General features: G+C 40.3%; 2 protein-coding genes across 3 annotated transcripts; both read left to right on the forward strand.

Moving 5' to 3' along the window:
• The first annotated feature begins 636 nt into the window (after positions 1-636).
• Positions 637-1,642, forward strand: noto (notochord homeobox). Its single transcript, XM_005929691.1, has 3 exons — positions 637-1,015; positions 1,128-1,315; positions 1,436-1,642. The coding sequence occupies exons 1-3, from the start codon at positions 637-639 to the stop codon at positions 1,640-1,642; spliced, it is 774 nt and encodes a 257-aa protein (XP_005929753.1).
• Positions 1,643-4,847: 3,205 nt separating this feature from the next.
• emx1 (empty spiracles homeobox 1) lies at positions 4,848-15,472 on the forward strand. 2 transcript variants are annotated; one of them, XM_005929630.3, is made up of 4 exons: positions 4,848-4,999; positions 8,968-9,381; positions 11,038-11,222; positions 13,545-15,472. In XM_005929630.3, exons 2-4 carry the CDS (start codon positions 9,030-9,032, stop codon positions 13,710-13,712), a joined length of 705 nt encoding a protein of 234 aa, XP_005929692.1. In that variant the 5' UTR covers positions 4,848-4,999; positions 8,968-9,029; the 3' UTR covers positions 13,713-15,472. The 2 variants fall into 2 exon arrangements, with proteins under 2 accessions (XP_005929692.1, XP_042079655.1); XM_042223721.1 differs by lacking the exon at positions 4,848-4,999 and having other exon boundaries at positions 8,800-9,381.
• Positions 15,473-16,376: the final 904 nt, after the last annotated feature.

Consider the following 16,376-nt stretch of genomic DNA (forward strand, 5'->3'; position numbering starts at 1 on the left):
TAAAATAAACACTTTGGGAATAGAGTGCATTCGTTTTATACAGGAAACGCATCACAAACTGTTAACACACAGACGCAGTGCTTGATTTACAACTGCAAACACGTATCTTAGCGTGGAATTCAGAATACAGGATACAAAAACAGAAAGCAACACAACATTCCCTTTCTCTGTAGCTTAAAGAAGGTTTCCAATTATGAAGCGCTTAAAGCATCTGTCGACCAGCCTGAACTTAAAGGACACAAAAATAAGATGATTTGGTAACATCAAGGCTTTCCCAGCGGTAATGATTACATTTGGACTTAAGATCCATGCAAGAATTTGTACTCTAGCAAATCTCTTGAGTCCCAGCCCCCCCAGCCCTCTTCAAAAGGCTGCTCATTCAAAGGGTTAGGATGTTTGACAATCCCAGCTTGTATTACTCCAGCAATTAATTGGATACCTTGTCGGGATGTTCGCCTCTCATCTGCTACTTAGAAAGACAAAGGGCTGGCGGGGGGCTGTTGACACCTCCGTGCGCCTCTGGACTATAAATTGAGACACTCCGCAGAGGAGCAGCATTCACCTTCCTGCTGGACTTGGAGAAGCAACTTTTTTTCAGCAGAGACCTTCATAAACTAATTTTAAACAACCGTCAGCATGCAGGTACCGATCGGAGCTTATGGATACTCCGTGCGTAATTGCGCACCTGCGTCGCTACACCTGCACTACCAGGGAGGGCAGTGCGAGTCGAAACCACCCAGTGGGAAATCTTTTACTATTGAGGCTTTGCTCGCCAAACCCGAGGACACAACCAGCGGCCGCACGAGTCCTGCTAAGTGCGGAGTAAAATACGAGCCAGCAGCACCATCTCTGCCTTTTACCGGACACGTAGGCTTACCGATAGGACCAGCTCCGTGGGTCTACTCCTCACCCAACGTGTTACACTCAGCGATCCACACGCAACCTGGATATTCCGTCTACTGTTACTCACCTTTCACCTACCAGCCATCGTGTCGAGGCGCACTTTACGCTCAAGGTAAAAACAAACAAACAAACAAAAACAAAAACATCCGAAAAGTAGTTTGTCTGTAGAAACGGAGACCTTTACGCGGCAGTGTGTGTGATTATATGTTTCATCTGTTCTGCAGCTGCAATGCCCAAAATCAACGTGGGGCTACATTCGCTCAAAACGAAAGGTGGGAAGTCAAAGAGGATGCGCACCAGCTTCACCAGCGAGCAGCTATCCCGCCTGGAGAAAGAGTTCGCCCGGCAGCAGTACATGGTCGGATCGGAGAGATTCCTCCTAGCGTCTTCTCTGCAGCTCACCGAAGCTCAGGTATCTTACCGGAAAACACATAGTTTAGGTATTCTTTCAGACATCTCAACAACTTAGTCGTTTTAAGGTAAAGGTACGATTTCTAAGTGTCTTCTTTCTTCTTCTTTTTTTACCCCATAGGTCAAAGTCTGGTTTCAGAACAGACGCATCAAGTGGCGCAAACAGAGTCTGGAACAGCAGCAGGCCAAACTGGCCAAACTGGGCCTGGCTGCTCCACCGAAAAGCCCCGGATCTCAAGGGAACGGAGATGAGGGCGATGAGGATGAAGAGTTCTCCGATTCGGATGTGGATATTGACGTATCTGACGACTCCAATGAGCACTGCTGAACCAACCACCGGACCTTTGACTACAATAAAAAAGAGGACTTTTTTATATATATGTACATATATATATCCGAGAAAAGAGGCTAATAGTCTCCAACTAAAAATATTTAATAGATTTATAGTTTTTTATTTAATTGTCTACATTTATTGCCCTTTTGATGAGTTTGTTTTTGTATATCTGAAATATTAAGAAAATATATTTTATGAAATGAATGCAAAACCTGTCCTGTTCATTCCTTTATATCCAATTAGAGAGATTTTAGAAGTTTAAGGCAACAGCAGCAAACTCAGCAGCTTAAAGTTTGTTTGGGAAGCAGAGACATGTTACATCATGTTCTTCACATCTGAATTTTTAATAGTTTGAGTGAATTTGCTGGATGTTTGCTGGGGTTCATTATTCATTGTCAGTGAAATGTGATCACACAGTTATGAAAAAGCAAATGAATTCATGTTTGAGGGGTTAAAAAAATAAATGGCACATTAACTTCAAATCTGGTTCACTTAGTGTTTTAGAGAAAGACTTGAAATCCTGTTTTCAGAGGCATCATTTAGATATTTCAGAGTTTTATTTAACAAATAAATGAACTTTCATCTTTGCTACATGGAGCAATGTTCATCTTTAATGTGTCCTAAGCAGGTCATTCTTGTGTCTTTCTGGACTTTGCTCATTTCCCTCTCATCTCACTCTGCCAAGTCTGAGGATGATGGGAGATATTTCCTTCCAGGTTCGATCCAATGTAAAGTCTAGGTTCCCCTCTGGTTTAAGCTAAGCAAATAAATAACCAGCTCAGGGATTAGCTGGGATATCTGTAACCCAGGGTGGTAGGGGTCACTGTGTCTCGAGCAAGAGAGCTGGGTCTCACTGTTTAATCTGTTTAAATGGTCAATACGACCGTTCTCACTGTTTCTCAGTGGACAGGGCTTCCACATGCCCACCCACCGCCAGCAGGTGTCCTGTCTCTGCTCTATTGAAACGAAAGGGACTCATGCTGTCTGCCTGGCAGACACGAGGGATAAAACAGAAGAGAAGACGGCACGTAGAAAGGATATGTGTCCATCAGAGCAGGTAATTGGGGTGGTCAACTGAAACTCGGTCACATTAAACAAAGAAGGCTGATGGGAACACACAGCGTCTACCTCTATAATCTTAAAAACATATGATGACACATTTCATGTTAACCAATGCATCGTCACAGGGACAACAGAAGGTACAAGTCAGGGATGTCAAATAGATTTTAGTTCTAGGTCACATACAGCTACTTTGATCTTCAATGGGTTGGCCAAGTGAAATTACAAGGTAAATGAGTAAAATGAAAGAAAAAGTCTTGGTAGTTCATTGCCCAGACTGTCCTGTAATTCTAAAATATAATGTTTTTATTATTTCTCTGAAAAATGTCTGGGGAGGTTTTCTTTTCTTTTCCCCCCCTTTTTTTTATGTGACCTGGAATGTTTCTGTCATTTAATTGTTTATCTTTTACTGAATTACTTTGGTATAGTGTGAATACCAGTGGGAAGGTTGTCTTTACCAACAGGAAAAGCTGGAAAACCTATAAAAATACAGCTAAAAAAAAGTTCCTAGCTAAAGCTATGCACTCCTTCACAAGCTTGGAGTCTTCGCTGGGCCAAGTTGGGCCCCCAGGCCTTATGTTTGATACCCCTGATGTAACTAATTATATGAAGGGTTAGGCTTCTTTGCTTCTATGGTAACAAATTTAGTTGCTGAAAGTGATGATTTAAATTTATAATTTAGTTTCTATGCTCACGTTATTTTACCCGAGGCAAAGAACAATTACACAAACATGACATTTGGAAGAAAAAAGCACACACAAGTCACACAATCATATTCAATCAACAGAACAACTCCAGATGCAGATACACTTGTTTCTGCGTGCAAAATGTATTTTAGAATAAAGGTTTCCTTTCCCATGCAATATACTATATGTTTCTGACCAACAGGCCACTCAAGCTGACTAATTCACTACAAAAAGTTCAACAAAATCAAGTCAGATATTTCTTTTTCTGCCGATCAATTTAACTGTCAATTTAAATATCAGAGTGCAAGGAGACAAGGAGAAGACAGCTGGTCACCGTATCAAAGAGAAGAGTTTAATAAACGCTAACAGAGCTGATCTCTTTCACTGTCTCTTGTCCGCCACCCCCTGCCTGCTCTCTCTTGGTGCCCCCGTTTGGCCTGATTATGGCTTAAGCACCGCTGAAGGAGCAGAATTTGTGTAAAACCACAGAGAGCCGTTTCTGATGTGATCAGCCGGGAATCAGAGCCCCCTTCTCCTCTTCTCTGTCCACAGCTCCACGTAATCCCATTGAGGAACAGAAAGAAGCAGCTAGAGGCCTGGGAAAACTGAGAGAGTCCAGGGGAGGGGCGGTGGGGGTCACCGGGCTCATCGTCTCAATTAGCACAGGGCACCTTAACGGCTGGATGCTTGCCAGCGCTGACTGTGCTTCTTAAGACTCTCTGCAGGGTCCGAATTGAAGGCTTTTCTGAAAGGAAACTGTAACATCTTCACTTGTCTCTTGACCGGTCGATCTCATCTGCTCTCGTGAGCTTTGCATTTCAGCACATTACACAATTTGTCTTGGCGACACAAACACAGTGGGCAATTTTGGTCTATCCACACGGGTCTCTTCAATGTGCCTTTGTTGGGCTGTGTTCATCTGAAACAACTCATCAGCAACTGTTTTGATAACTCGCTCAAGAGAAAAGACCACTCTTTGCTGGGTTTAGTGTTTAGAGCGTGCACATTTCAAGCTATTAACTTTGCTCAAAGCTCAAAATGTTGGGAGAATCAATATTAGGGTTTCAGTGAATAATTAATTGCAACTAAATCCTAATTTTAAGAATGAATTAGTCAATTTGAGTCTGATCTGAGTTTCTTGATGTTGAAGCTGATGTCTCGAAGTCGCTTTCTTGGCCTCAAGAACAGATCAAAGGCCAAAGCATTATTATAATTATTATAATAATTATTATTAGTATTATTATTAGTAGTAGTAGTAGTAGTATATTGAACTCACTTTTTTGAGGATTATTAGTGGCAATGATGACCCTTCTTTGCACCAGTGAGGCCTGTTTTATACTAGCTGTTTTATATTGTCTGGTGTACCTAATTAATTGGCTACTGAGTTTCTCCCCACCAAAAAATTTAAATGCAGTTCGTCATATGACTCCCATGAGTTCTTCTTCGCCTTCAGATTGTAATGCAGCTTTGAGGAGGTGTGAAAGTTCTCATGCAATTCAACGACCTGCAGCCTCAATGGAGAGCGCACTCACGCTTTAACCAACATGCGTTTTAGAGCAAGCGATCGTAAAGGGGGGGAATCCCTCTTTGCATTTTATTTGCAGAGGTAAGGGCCACTCTACTCCATCTAATAGTCATTAGCTTTCATTACAAGCGTTTGAAGTAGAGGCAGGGCTTTGTCTCGACGTGAAAGGCTCGCATTTGAGATGCACAATGACTTCTGACACGGGCACGGACAAGAGGGGCTCATGCTCGGAGAACAAACTGCTTCTTTTCTTTGCCAGGAAACAGCAGTTCCTGTTAACGTTGTATACAGCGACGGAGGACGCCATTAAACAAGCTGCAGGCTAAAACAGAAAGACCGCCGGATACCGACTGTGCAACTTTTACGTTCGACAGCAAAACCTTTCATCAATTAAGTGTCATATTTTAATTGTATTGTATCTGACGTCCCAAACTGAGATTTCAAACATATAATCTTAACACTAATGCATTTCCCATCCCATTATTTTTTCCCCAGGCCTTGTTCAAAGTGGGATGTTTGTTTATGCTGAGGAGGGGAGCCGGTGGAAGAGCGGGGCCCGTACAGGTGGCCGAACGACCGCACTTCTTATGCAGGTGCCACAAACGCAGAGACGTGCTACTTTTCTCATCTCGTTATAATGGGGTGAAATTTCCCAAGTATTTAAGTGGAAGAGATTAGCTGAACACACAACGCTAATGCGAAACAAAATGGCTAATTAGTTTATTAATGAACGGAGGAAGGGACCGAGGCGGTCTGCGGACTGATTTGATCTCATGGCTTTGATCAGCGTTAGGGGAGAACGAGCAGACAACACACGGCGCTGATCTTTGTCACACAGCCCCAAAAGCTGAATAGCCCAATATTTATTTAGTTATTTCCTTTTAATTCCCAAGTAATTTCCTTAAGTTTCATAAGTTTCATAATAAAAAATATGCATCAGTTAAAACTTAAACTTCTTGTTCTCCAACATACAAGCCCTCGTGAAGCCCCTCGCCAACCTGGAACCGCTGAGGTCACAACTTCCCTTTGATCTCTGCGGATAAACTCAAAATCCTTACAACCTTACGGTTCCTCACCTCAACCGCTAGATGGCAGCATTGACATAAAAGTCGGTGTTTTTCAGGGAGCTGTAAGAGCGTTTCAATCTTCCGCCACTAGAGGACAGCACTAATCTAAACTGCCGTCACTCCTCACAGTTGTTTCCTTTTTTGACTGTGAGGAACTAAACAGTTTAAAATGTATTATTATTATTATTATTATTATTATTATTATTATTATTATTATTATTATTATTATTGTTGTTGTTGTTGTTGTTGCTTTTGTTGTTGCTGTTGTTGTCCACTTCATATCAGTTGATTAACATTTAAAATGATAAGATACAAATTTATTTTAAGTTATGGATAAAAGCAGGCTGTTTAGGGTTTACCGTAAGCGTTTTTTTCCCCCACTCTTCCATCCGGTTATTTCTAGCTCCTGCAGGCTACCTGCATCTTGGAACATCTCCGATCTCTCTTCTGGGTTTTCTTAATTACACAAAATGTGCAATGATTTTTTTTTCTCCGGTCACACTGGACATATTCATACGTGTGTTGGGTGCTTTAAAGAGTTGTCATTTATCTCGTTTTATTTTATTCTTAATGCACTAAATGAGAATTAAGATCTCGAAAAGGTTTCAGATTGTTGCAGCTGCTACATTGAAATGTCACTATAAAAGCTTTAAGGAAACAAATCCATTAAAACAGTCAGTGCACTATTCTTGAAGATCACTTTGGTCAGACTGAGTAATAAGGGGGCCTCGGGGGTGAAATCAGCAACAGGTACGGAACAAGGTTAGAGCGCTTTCCTTTGTTTTTTGTTACAGCAGAGCGATTTGATCATCTATTAACCAGCCGCGATCAGGGTCAGCGCGTAGAGGCCCACAGGGTTTCATCATTAAACTCAAGGCGGCATTTTTAACCCACTCAGCCATCCTTCAAGTTCCTGCTTCTGATGCTCCGTTTGGACTGTTTAGATAGAGAACTGAGCTGCGTGACTGATTCCTGAAACGTTTCCCTGTAAAGGCGGTGTATTCATCGGCGCTGTTTCCTTGTTCCTCTTATCTCTCCTTACATTCTCTACCACTATAGGCTTGTGGAACTTACCGCTGACCTATACGACTAAAATACTTGTGAAGGTTAAATTTAAAGAGTTAAAAAAAACTCCAGGGTTTAATTTTACAGCTATTTCGCGGCAGACCTTTCAATAGACCCTTATAGTTATGCCACAGATGTGGATGATTTCCTGGCAAACTGTATTAGGAATTTATGATCCACCAAGAATGAATGTTAAAATAACTGAATAGCATTTATGCGTCGCCACAATCCGCACCGTGTAATTACTATAACTAAAAGAAATGGAAGTGTTCAAGGAACAGCCCCATATTAAGCTTTTCGAACAATGACCCATTCCCAGAACCGATTGCTGTCTTTAGGAGCCTTTAGCTCTAAAAGCCTAATCAACAGCTTGTTTTACCTCATAATTTCCATCGGTAATGATTTTCTAATGCAACCCCAACGCGAAGGAGCATATTAAGAGGATAATTATTAACTTGGTTAGCGCGCAATGGAAGCTGAGCGCCGAGGGAGCAGCTCTAGTAATGACAAACAGACTTTCTCCTGCTAAACTGTCCTCACAGAGGACAAACTCACAGACGTTTTCTTAAAAATATATATAAAAAAAAACACGAGGCGAATTAATGACGCTGTTATGCGCTTACAATAAAAAGTAATAATAATAATAATAATAATAATAATGATAAATGAGCTTAATTTTTAACATAAAAACGCGAGCACACCATTAAAAAATACAAATACACGTTGTGACCTGAAAGATGCTTCGATCTGATTCGACCAAATTTAAAAACGTTTGCTTGACGAATTTAAATTTTAAACAGAAAAAAAAACTCTAAACTAAAATTAAAAATAACACCTGTAACAAATATTATTTCTCGCTTTTTCTCCTTTTTTTAACCGGAGCTGTTAAGTCGAACGTGCACTTATTATTGCACCGATTGAGAAACCTTTCAAATCCACGGAAAATTTGATTTAAAAAAACAAAACAAAACAATCAGCGGGACACCTCACATTGTAGAGAGAAAGGGTGCTCTGCTGCAGGGAGTCTGACTCACCAGAATCAGCATTCTTCACTGATTCATGTTGTTGTTGTCGGGTTTGTTTGTTTTTTTTTAAAAAAAATATTATGAAGATCACATAAAAACATGAAAGACAGACGTGGAGTTTCGACTGTAGTAATAATAATTAATAATAATAACCTCAATAAAAGAAAAATAAGCGGTATTTGAAGATAAAACTTTGTATTGTCTTATTCTGAGAGGCACATAAATCTCATAATATAAATCTAATTTTGCTCTTGTGTGTGCGTGTGTTTGTAATGAGAGTTGAAAGAGAGCCTAAACGTTAAGTTAAAGGTGAAAGATCCAAAGAGTCTCGATGAGTCAGCTTTAAAAAAAACAAAACTTCTTAACGAGCGTCAGTCAAATACTGACACTATGAGAATTCCTGAACTGGATGAATCTGCTGTGGGACGAGTGGGACCTTCTCACTCCCGCAGGCGGACTAGTTTTTTTCCCCCTCCTGTAGAAAAACTTGACATTAAAGCTGAACGCGACATGCAATGACCCATTAATTGGAGCATGCTAGTTTTTCTCAGCGTGCCCCTGTAACTAAGCTGCCCGGTCTTGTGTGATCTACAAAGCAGGTACTTGAGGAGACCTATTGGCAGGTGCTCTGGTCCAATCAGCTCCCTCTTTCCGCGCAACGTCAAGCCACATGGAAGGTTTCGGGCGCTTTTCTTGGTGCGCATTTGCGCGCAGAAACCCTCCGAGCGCGCACGGGCTCGGTGAATCAGGACAATTTGCAGCACTGTTGAGTTTTCTAGCAGCATCTTAGAGCTCGTGTAGACAAACCCTTCACCCACCCTCCCCCTAACACCCCCACCATCTTTGGCCATGATGCTTCTCTGAGAGTGGGCTTCTTTTTTTCCCTTTACAGCAAGAGGAAGGAAAATAATAAAGACTGATCGCGTTCTTTTTGGTTTCCCTTTCTACCGAGAGATGATGTTTTCGTCTGCAGGCAAGCGCTGCTTCACGATAGAGTCTCTGGTCGCTAAAGAGAACCCTCTAACGGCGGAGGATCCCATCCGCCCGACGGCTTTAAGTTACTCCAACCCGACGACAGATGCCTTAATGAACAGTTACCAGGCTCCACCACCGGCCAGGTCCCTCTACCAGAGCCCGGACCTGGTGTTCCCGGAGACGATGAACCACCCCTCACTAACCGTGGCTCCTCACCAGCTCGGAGGATCCCACCTACAGCATCCGCACTTCTTTGGGACGCAACACCGAGACCCGCTCAACTTTTACCCCTGGGTGTTACGGAACAGATTTTTTGGACACAGATTTCAAGGTACGCGAAAAATGCGAATGCAAAACATAATAATATAATAATAATACTAATAAAAGTTTTTTAAATTATTACTTCGCTTAAAGACTTGCAGATGTGTGCGTATTTTGAGGTCCACTGTTGGGCTATAAAGGCCAGAATTCTTAGTCTAGAATTAAACAATGCGTTATTCTGTGCGTAAAATGGTGAATAAAGTAGGTGGAGGTGATTAAACTAATAAAATAAGTGTGTGCATAACACGTGGTTTCCACAGTAAATATCTTTGTGTGGGATTTCTTTCAACAATATGACTGTAGATTTCAAAAGCATTTTTAGTCGAACAATAAACTGTAGCTGCAGATATCACAATCCACAAGACCACTGACAGCTTGCAGCAGGCTTGTTGGGCTCCTCTCATGTTTCCCACTCTCGTTTGCCCTGCAGCTACTCTCGGAAAACCACAGGAGGAAAAGATAAGCAGCCGTGTTGTGTTTTTTCCCCACATAAAATAAAATTCGCCTTAGGTGAGGCTACAGTTTTTTTCATTTAATTAAAAAATCTTGCACAAAAGCCAGTCCACAGAGGCAAAATAGATCAAATCTACCATAATAATTTCACCGTGAGGGGAGGGATGCGGAATAAAAATCTGATGCAGAGAGGCTTTGAACACAGCTAGTGGTGACAAACCTCAGCCACACCTACCCTCCAATAACTATACAGCACTAAGACCTGTTATTAGTAAGACATGAAAAACAATCTACATCTTTTTATTCATTCAATCATTTTTAACTACGTAATTGTCTGGACAGAAAATGTCATTTTGGGGGGGAAAGCAATGTTGCAAACGCATAAAGGGCCCCTTGATTTAAAAGCAAAACAAAAACAACTAAATAAATCAAATATCTGTATCATAATTATACCATAGGCTAATTAATACATACATTAGCCTTATTGGATGTAATTGGGTAATATGGGGAATTTAACAGAATTTGTAAATGTAAAAAAAAACCCCAACAAACAAAAACCCAAACATTTATTTTAAATAAAACAGTTTGCACCAAAAAATAACTCTGAGAAATATTGACCATAAAAAAATTCTCAAAAATATTTTCAGTCTCACCTCTTATACCCTAAAAAATGCAAAATAGATCAGACTAAAGACAATAACTTTTAAAGACGCATTTAATATATTTAGCTGTAGTCACATAAATATTTTTTATATATTACGATGTGTTATGATGTGCTATTTTATGACTATTCCGAATGTGTAGCCATGTACTTTCTTATTTAACTATAAATGTCTGATCCTGAATTTTGTCACGATTTATTTATTTTTAAAATGTGCGTAAAGTCATTCAGCCTAAAACTGCGTTATAGGGCAAAACTGTCTTTAACGAGTTTACCAGAAAATGAATTTATTGTGTTTTTTATCAGGTTGGACAGTTTACAATGCCACGTTCAAACGGGCCTAATAAAGAGCACGATTGTGCAAAACAGCATTTTGTTATCGTACTTTTGTATTAATACGCTTCTTTTTTTTCCAAATGTCAATTCTATTTTATTAACAAAAACAGTAATAAGTGAACCATTATAACTTGTTTTGTTTTTTTCTCGGGAAAATAAAATAAGAATGAACTTTTTCCATGACTGACGTTACCGTTTCGTTGACTTCGCTGTCAGGTAACGACGTGTCCCAGGACAGCCTGCTCCTCCACGGCCCTTTCGCGAGAAAACCCAAACGCATCCGGACGGCCTTCTCTCCCTCCCAGCTCCTCCGGCTGGAAAGAGCCTTCGAGAAGAACCACTATGTGGTCGGAGCCGAGAGGAAACAACTGGCCAACAGCCTGAGTTTATCTGAAACGCAGGTAGGTTAAGCTAACGCTTGCTTGTTTAAATTAATTGCTAACGTCGCTTAATTTTGTCGTCAATACTGCTAATAAACTATTACTAGCATTTGGCTAGTTCTGGATACTTCTATAACGTTATCCACACATAGCTACAGCTAAAATAGCCCCAATATTTTAAAGCCCAAGCAACGACATTAAAACGGACAGCAACAAAATAATAATAAAAAAAATAATTTATAAAAATAATTTATATTTATTTTCTTACGTAGCCAACAATTTTTTATATGTTATATTATAGGTTTTTACTCGTCTGTTTAGTTGTTAGAATACGTTTATTTGAATGAATGCACTGTATTTCAGAAAACTAGATTCAATTGTAATAGTTTATGGCAATTTTATTTGTATAGCACATTTTATGTGTAAACTCAATGTGTTTAACATGAAAGATAAAAACATAAAAACCCATGTAGGTCTACTGTGCCTTCAGGCAGTAAAAATAACAAAACAATCTTTACAAAGATATAAAACACAACACACACGTACAAGGTAACACACACTGTTATTAAGTGCAGAGCTGCGAGAATGATAAAGTTTGAAGTTTGTCTTTGATTGTGGACAGAGCTCTGACTGACCTCAGGGCAGCTTGTTCCTAAGAACAGGACCCGGGTAGCTGAGAGCATTCTCAGCACACTTTGATCTAATTCTGGGAACAGTTAAAAGATCTGCACCTGATGACCTGAGAGGTTTAATCGACAGGGAGCAAGTCAGAGATTTATTGCGGGGCCAAACCATTTGGAGCTTTCTGAATTAATAGGATTTTAACGATGATTCTGTGCTGAGCTGGGAGACTTCAATATGTTCAAATTTCGGCGTATTTATAAGGACTCTGCTGCATTCTGGACAAGCTGAAGTTTACTGATAGTTTGGATGATCCTTCAAATGGAGCATTACAGCACTCTTGATATGGATGCATCAAGCACTTTGATATAAGTATTTTCAAACTTTTTAAATATATATTTAAGTGGCAGAAAAAAAACAGTTCTTGTGAACCTGTTAACATAATGAAAAACAGAAAATTAAAGTCCAAAATGAAAAAAAGTTCCTGACTTGATCACTATGTTTCAGAGACAGAGATGATAAATATACAAATATTTTCTTCTTGTTATTCTAATTTCAATAATGGATATTCAATAATTGATACGTTAGAAATTTAAATTAACAATAATTAACTGGATTTATCTTACATGACATATCTGTAGGCCTATGCACTTGCATTTTTTTAACATTTACCTGACCCACATTTTGCAAAAAGAGTCTCTCAAAGGGATTTCACTCATGTATGCTCTACCGTAAGCTGTGGTAAATATTATTGATGCTTAAGTTTAATGAGTCCACACTCTGTGGGTGTCAATTAGGCTGCCTAATAGGTAAGATTAAAAGATATTTCCTCAGTCAGCAGTGTGAATATATTCTGCTTGCAAGTTTCTGGTTTGTGTCAGTCAATAAGGCGGCTTGCAATTAAGCAGCAATTGAATTATGCAAATTTTAAAGACTGTCAAACGAATACTAATAAACTCACTTTATTGGATCAGCAAGATTAACCGATAGCATCTACATGGGTGATAGCAAGGCCCATGTCATCAGTTTATCTTAAAGTTAGAAAATTTGGATATGATTAATCAAGTCACTGTGGTCATGAAATAAGCACGAAATACTGTAATATACTATAACGTATATAATGCAGCTCACCCTCCACCCCTTTAGCTAAACAGGTCATTCACAAATTACTGCACTGTACCAAGGATCTTTAAGCGTTTGCTCTGAAAATTTTTTTACCCCAAAGCCGAGCAAAGTAAAGATTAAAGAAAAGTAATGTAAGTGTGAGTGTGTAGTACTCTGACTACATACGGGTTAGTCAGACAGGTTCATATTACAAGGTCACAGCAGCAACCGTCTGGAAGCTTTTAAGCTTGATATTTCACGCATTTTATGCCATCCTTAGTCATTAAGTCTTTATGTGCATTTCTGTTTTCCCTCTCGCTTGCTAAACAGAATAAACTGCGTTGCTTTATTTTATTTCCCTTACTGCATTTCAACAATACAAGTCAGAAACACAGTTTGCCAAAGCACATACTTTGTAGTACCATAAAGAAAGAGAGAAAGGAGCTTCTTAAGGAGTAATTATCGTGCCTTTATTAGATCAACAAAACCACAACATGGCCATCATTTATCTTATTAGCTGCTTGTGCGTTGGGAAACTCAAAATGTGCATCTAAACAGATGTTCGTTAAGTCTTTTCCTTTTTCTCGGGTCACACACTGAGTGCTTTTCTCTATCCAGGTGAAGGTGTGGTTCCAGAACAGGAGGACCAAGTACAAGCGACAGAAGCTGGAGGAGGAGGGACCAGACAGCCAGCAGAAGAAGAAGGGGAACCACCACATCAACAGATGGCGCATCGCCACTAAGCAGACCAGCTCCGAGGACATTGACGTGACCTCAGAGGACTAAATCTGCGGTCCAGCCTCTGACAATGCTGCCCTACCCCTGCGTCTGCTTGTGACGCATCAGAGGACCAATACTATTTATTATGTAATATTATTAAGTATAATTAGACACATTAGAGGAAGACTCGAGGACTTAATATGTGATCACTGCTCATCTCTTCATCAAGGTGCTATACTCTGTGACACTGGGAGGGGTGGGGGGCATCTTATTTAATGAAATCTCTTCTGATTGTCTCTGGATGAGAAGAGATTCTGACATCGTTTGATCATTTTGGTTGTGTGACAGCCAAACATGAAGAGACATGACACCCTCTACCATGGTGTTTTTGTTGTTTTGTTTTTTTAAATTGTACATAGACCAGTGAAGGTTACGTGTTTCATGAAAGCTGTTTTTTTTGGGGGGGGTTTTGGTGTGGGGGGGGTGTTACCACTTGCTTAGGTCATTAACACTTCATCGCTCGCCCTACTCCACCACCTGTGTACCAAGTTAATTTAAATTTCTCCTCACTTACAAGAAGGAGGTGATCCACACTACGAATCCACCCGGTGAGTCGGAGGACGCACTCGGTGCCAGACCAGAAGAACAAAAACTGGGGAGAAACAAACAAACAAAAAGAAAATAACGTAAAGGAGCACGCATCTAAAGAAGATTCAAAGACCCTGCATGATTTTATTCCCACTTTCACGCCTTCAAAGCCGTCTTGGCTCTTTGTTACACTTCCTAATGAAGATTCTTCACAGTAATGTGACTCTTGGCCAGCTGTGCATGACTCTGGGACAGATGAGAAGCTGCAGAGACCTCTGGTGTTCGGGTTAACTTGAGCTGCATAGTACAAGTTCACAGCTTCGTGCTTCTTCTGCCATGGCACATTTGTGATCGTGAATGTGTGCAGATTTCATCCAGCACTGTGTGTAGTACAAAAACGTAATATGACCGGAACACAGTTGTGCGAGCGGAACGTGTAATTACAGAAAGATGTTTTAGAAATAAAAGTAAAAATTATTTCTCTGATGGGATACGCCATTTTTGTGTGTGTGTGTGTGTGTGTAACTCAAGTGTTTTCTTTTTAAACTTCAGATACTGCAAGATTACATTTCATTACAGCCATTGCAGTTGCAGATTTGATTTATTACGTCTTACTTTCAAACTCAAGATGCATGCAAGTGATGGGAATGAAAACCCGGCAATACTGGAGCACAAATGAAGGATTTTACTGTTCTTTTTGCTGTAAGCTGCAGCAAGCTTAGGTGGGTGGTGCAATCCAACATCCCGTTAAGGTGGTTTCTCTTTGAGATTGATGTGTCAGGAATGTTGCCGGACAGCTGCACAGGTGTCAGGTGTGTTAGCCATCAGTCTGTATTTCCTCTGAATTCCAGCAGAAATAGCACAGAAATCATTCCCATCCAGAGGCTGAAACTCCTGGAAAAAAAGGAGGGAAAGTAGTTGGCATTGTGCAGAAGCCTTTTCACCAACTGCCACAGTAATCACCTGTCAAAGGAAACGGAAGGAGCCTCTGCCTAATGACCCCGAGGCTTTAGAGATGAGCCCTGACGGCTGACCCTGATGACTTGTTTTGTAAGCTAAGAGGCACGGAGACGTACGAGTAAAATGCACTGCAGTAGTGCTCACTTTTTTCTTGTTTTTTTTTTTTAACAGCGGTGCACAATTCATCAGACATCTGGAGGTGTAAAGGGGCCATATGTTTTGTTTTGAGTTCCAGGATATCCTATACTCACTGCAGGTGCAAATACATTGTAAGAGACATTGACGGTTTCCAATCATCTAAACAAACACAATCAAATGGGCTTATTTTTAAACAGTACAGTAGCTCACTGACACTAAAAGCTGTCTTGACGGTGAGCGGGTTGCTTAAGCCCAATCACATCTTGATTAGCTATAAGGTCAGCGCAATTAACGCGAGCTGCACCTCTAAGTCGTCTGTTAGGAAAACAATTAAAGGCAAAAATCAAGCTCATCTCCCTAAACGCCCGGTCTCCTGTCGCCTTAGTCAGCAGAGGGGAGAGTTTAGGATGAGAGCAGGAAACCAGCGTGAATAACAAGTGTCTCTCCAGACGTGTAGGGTTAGGAGCTGCTGCTGCTGCTGTTGCTGCAAAGGTGTTAGAAAACTCGACCGAATCACTGTGGGTTTAATCAGGATTTTCTCATTACTTGCTTTCTGGGGGATGATTGCAGCTTTCTGTTTTCTCAGTAAAACGTACAAATTACACTGGCTTTAAAATTCCTCGTTGAGTGATAAATCATGCAGTGCAACGCACACACAGAATTACACGTCTAATTACTGAAAGAATGCTGCTAACTATGCCCTGGTAGCATTTACACGGAGCTCAAAGTATAGCTGAAAAACTGAAATTATAGGGCACAACCCACAGCACCTTTAGAGATGACGCTGAAAAACATTTGCTGGCTGAAAAATATTATTCAACATAGATTTAGTGGATGTAATTAGAAATAAATAAATGCAATATATCACCGTAACCACGCCAAGCAATTTTTATTTTTGTTATTTTATGGCTATTTTATTGTTTTTATTTTAATGTTAAATTAAAAAAAAATAATTTACTGAATTTCAGTTACATATTACAAAGCTAGTAAGCAGCTTCCGGTGATGGGACGCCTTGATCCTGCATTATAAACGTCTCAGCTGTG

Source organism: Haplochromis burtoni, unplaced genomic scaffold (assembly GCF_018398535.1).
Source record: "Haplochromis burtoni strain Fernald_Lab_line unplaced genomic scaffold, NCSU_Asbu1 Contig_119, whole genome shotgun sequence".
NCBI lineage: Eukaryota > Metazoa > Chordata > Actinopteri > Cichliformes > Cichlidae > Haplochromis > Haplochromis burtoni.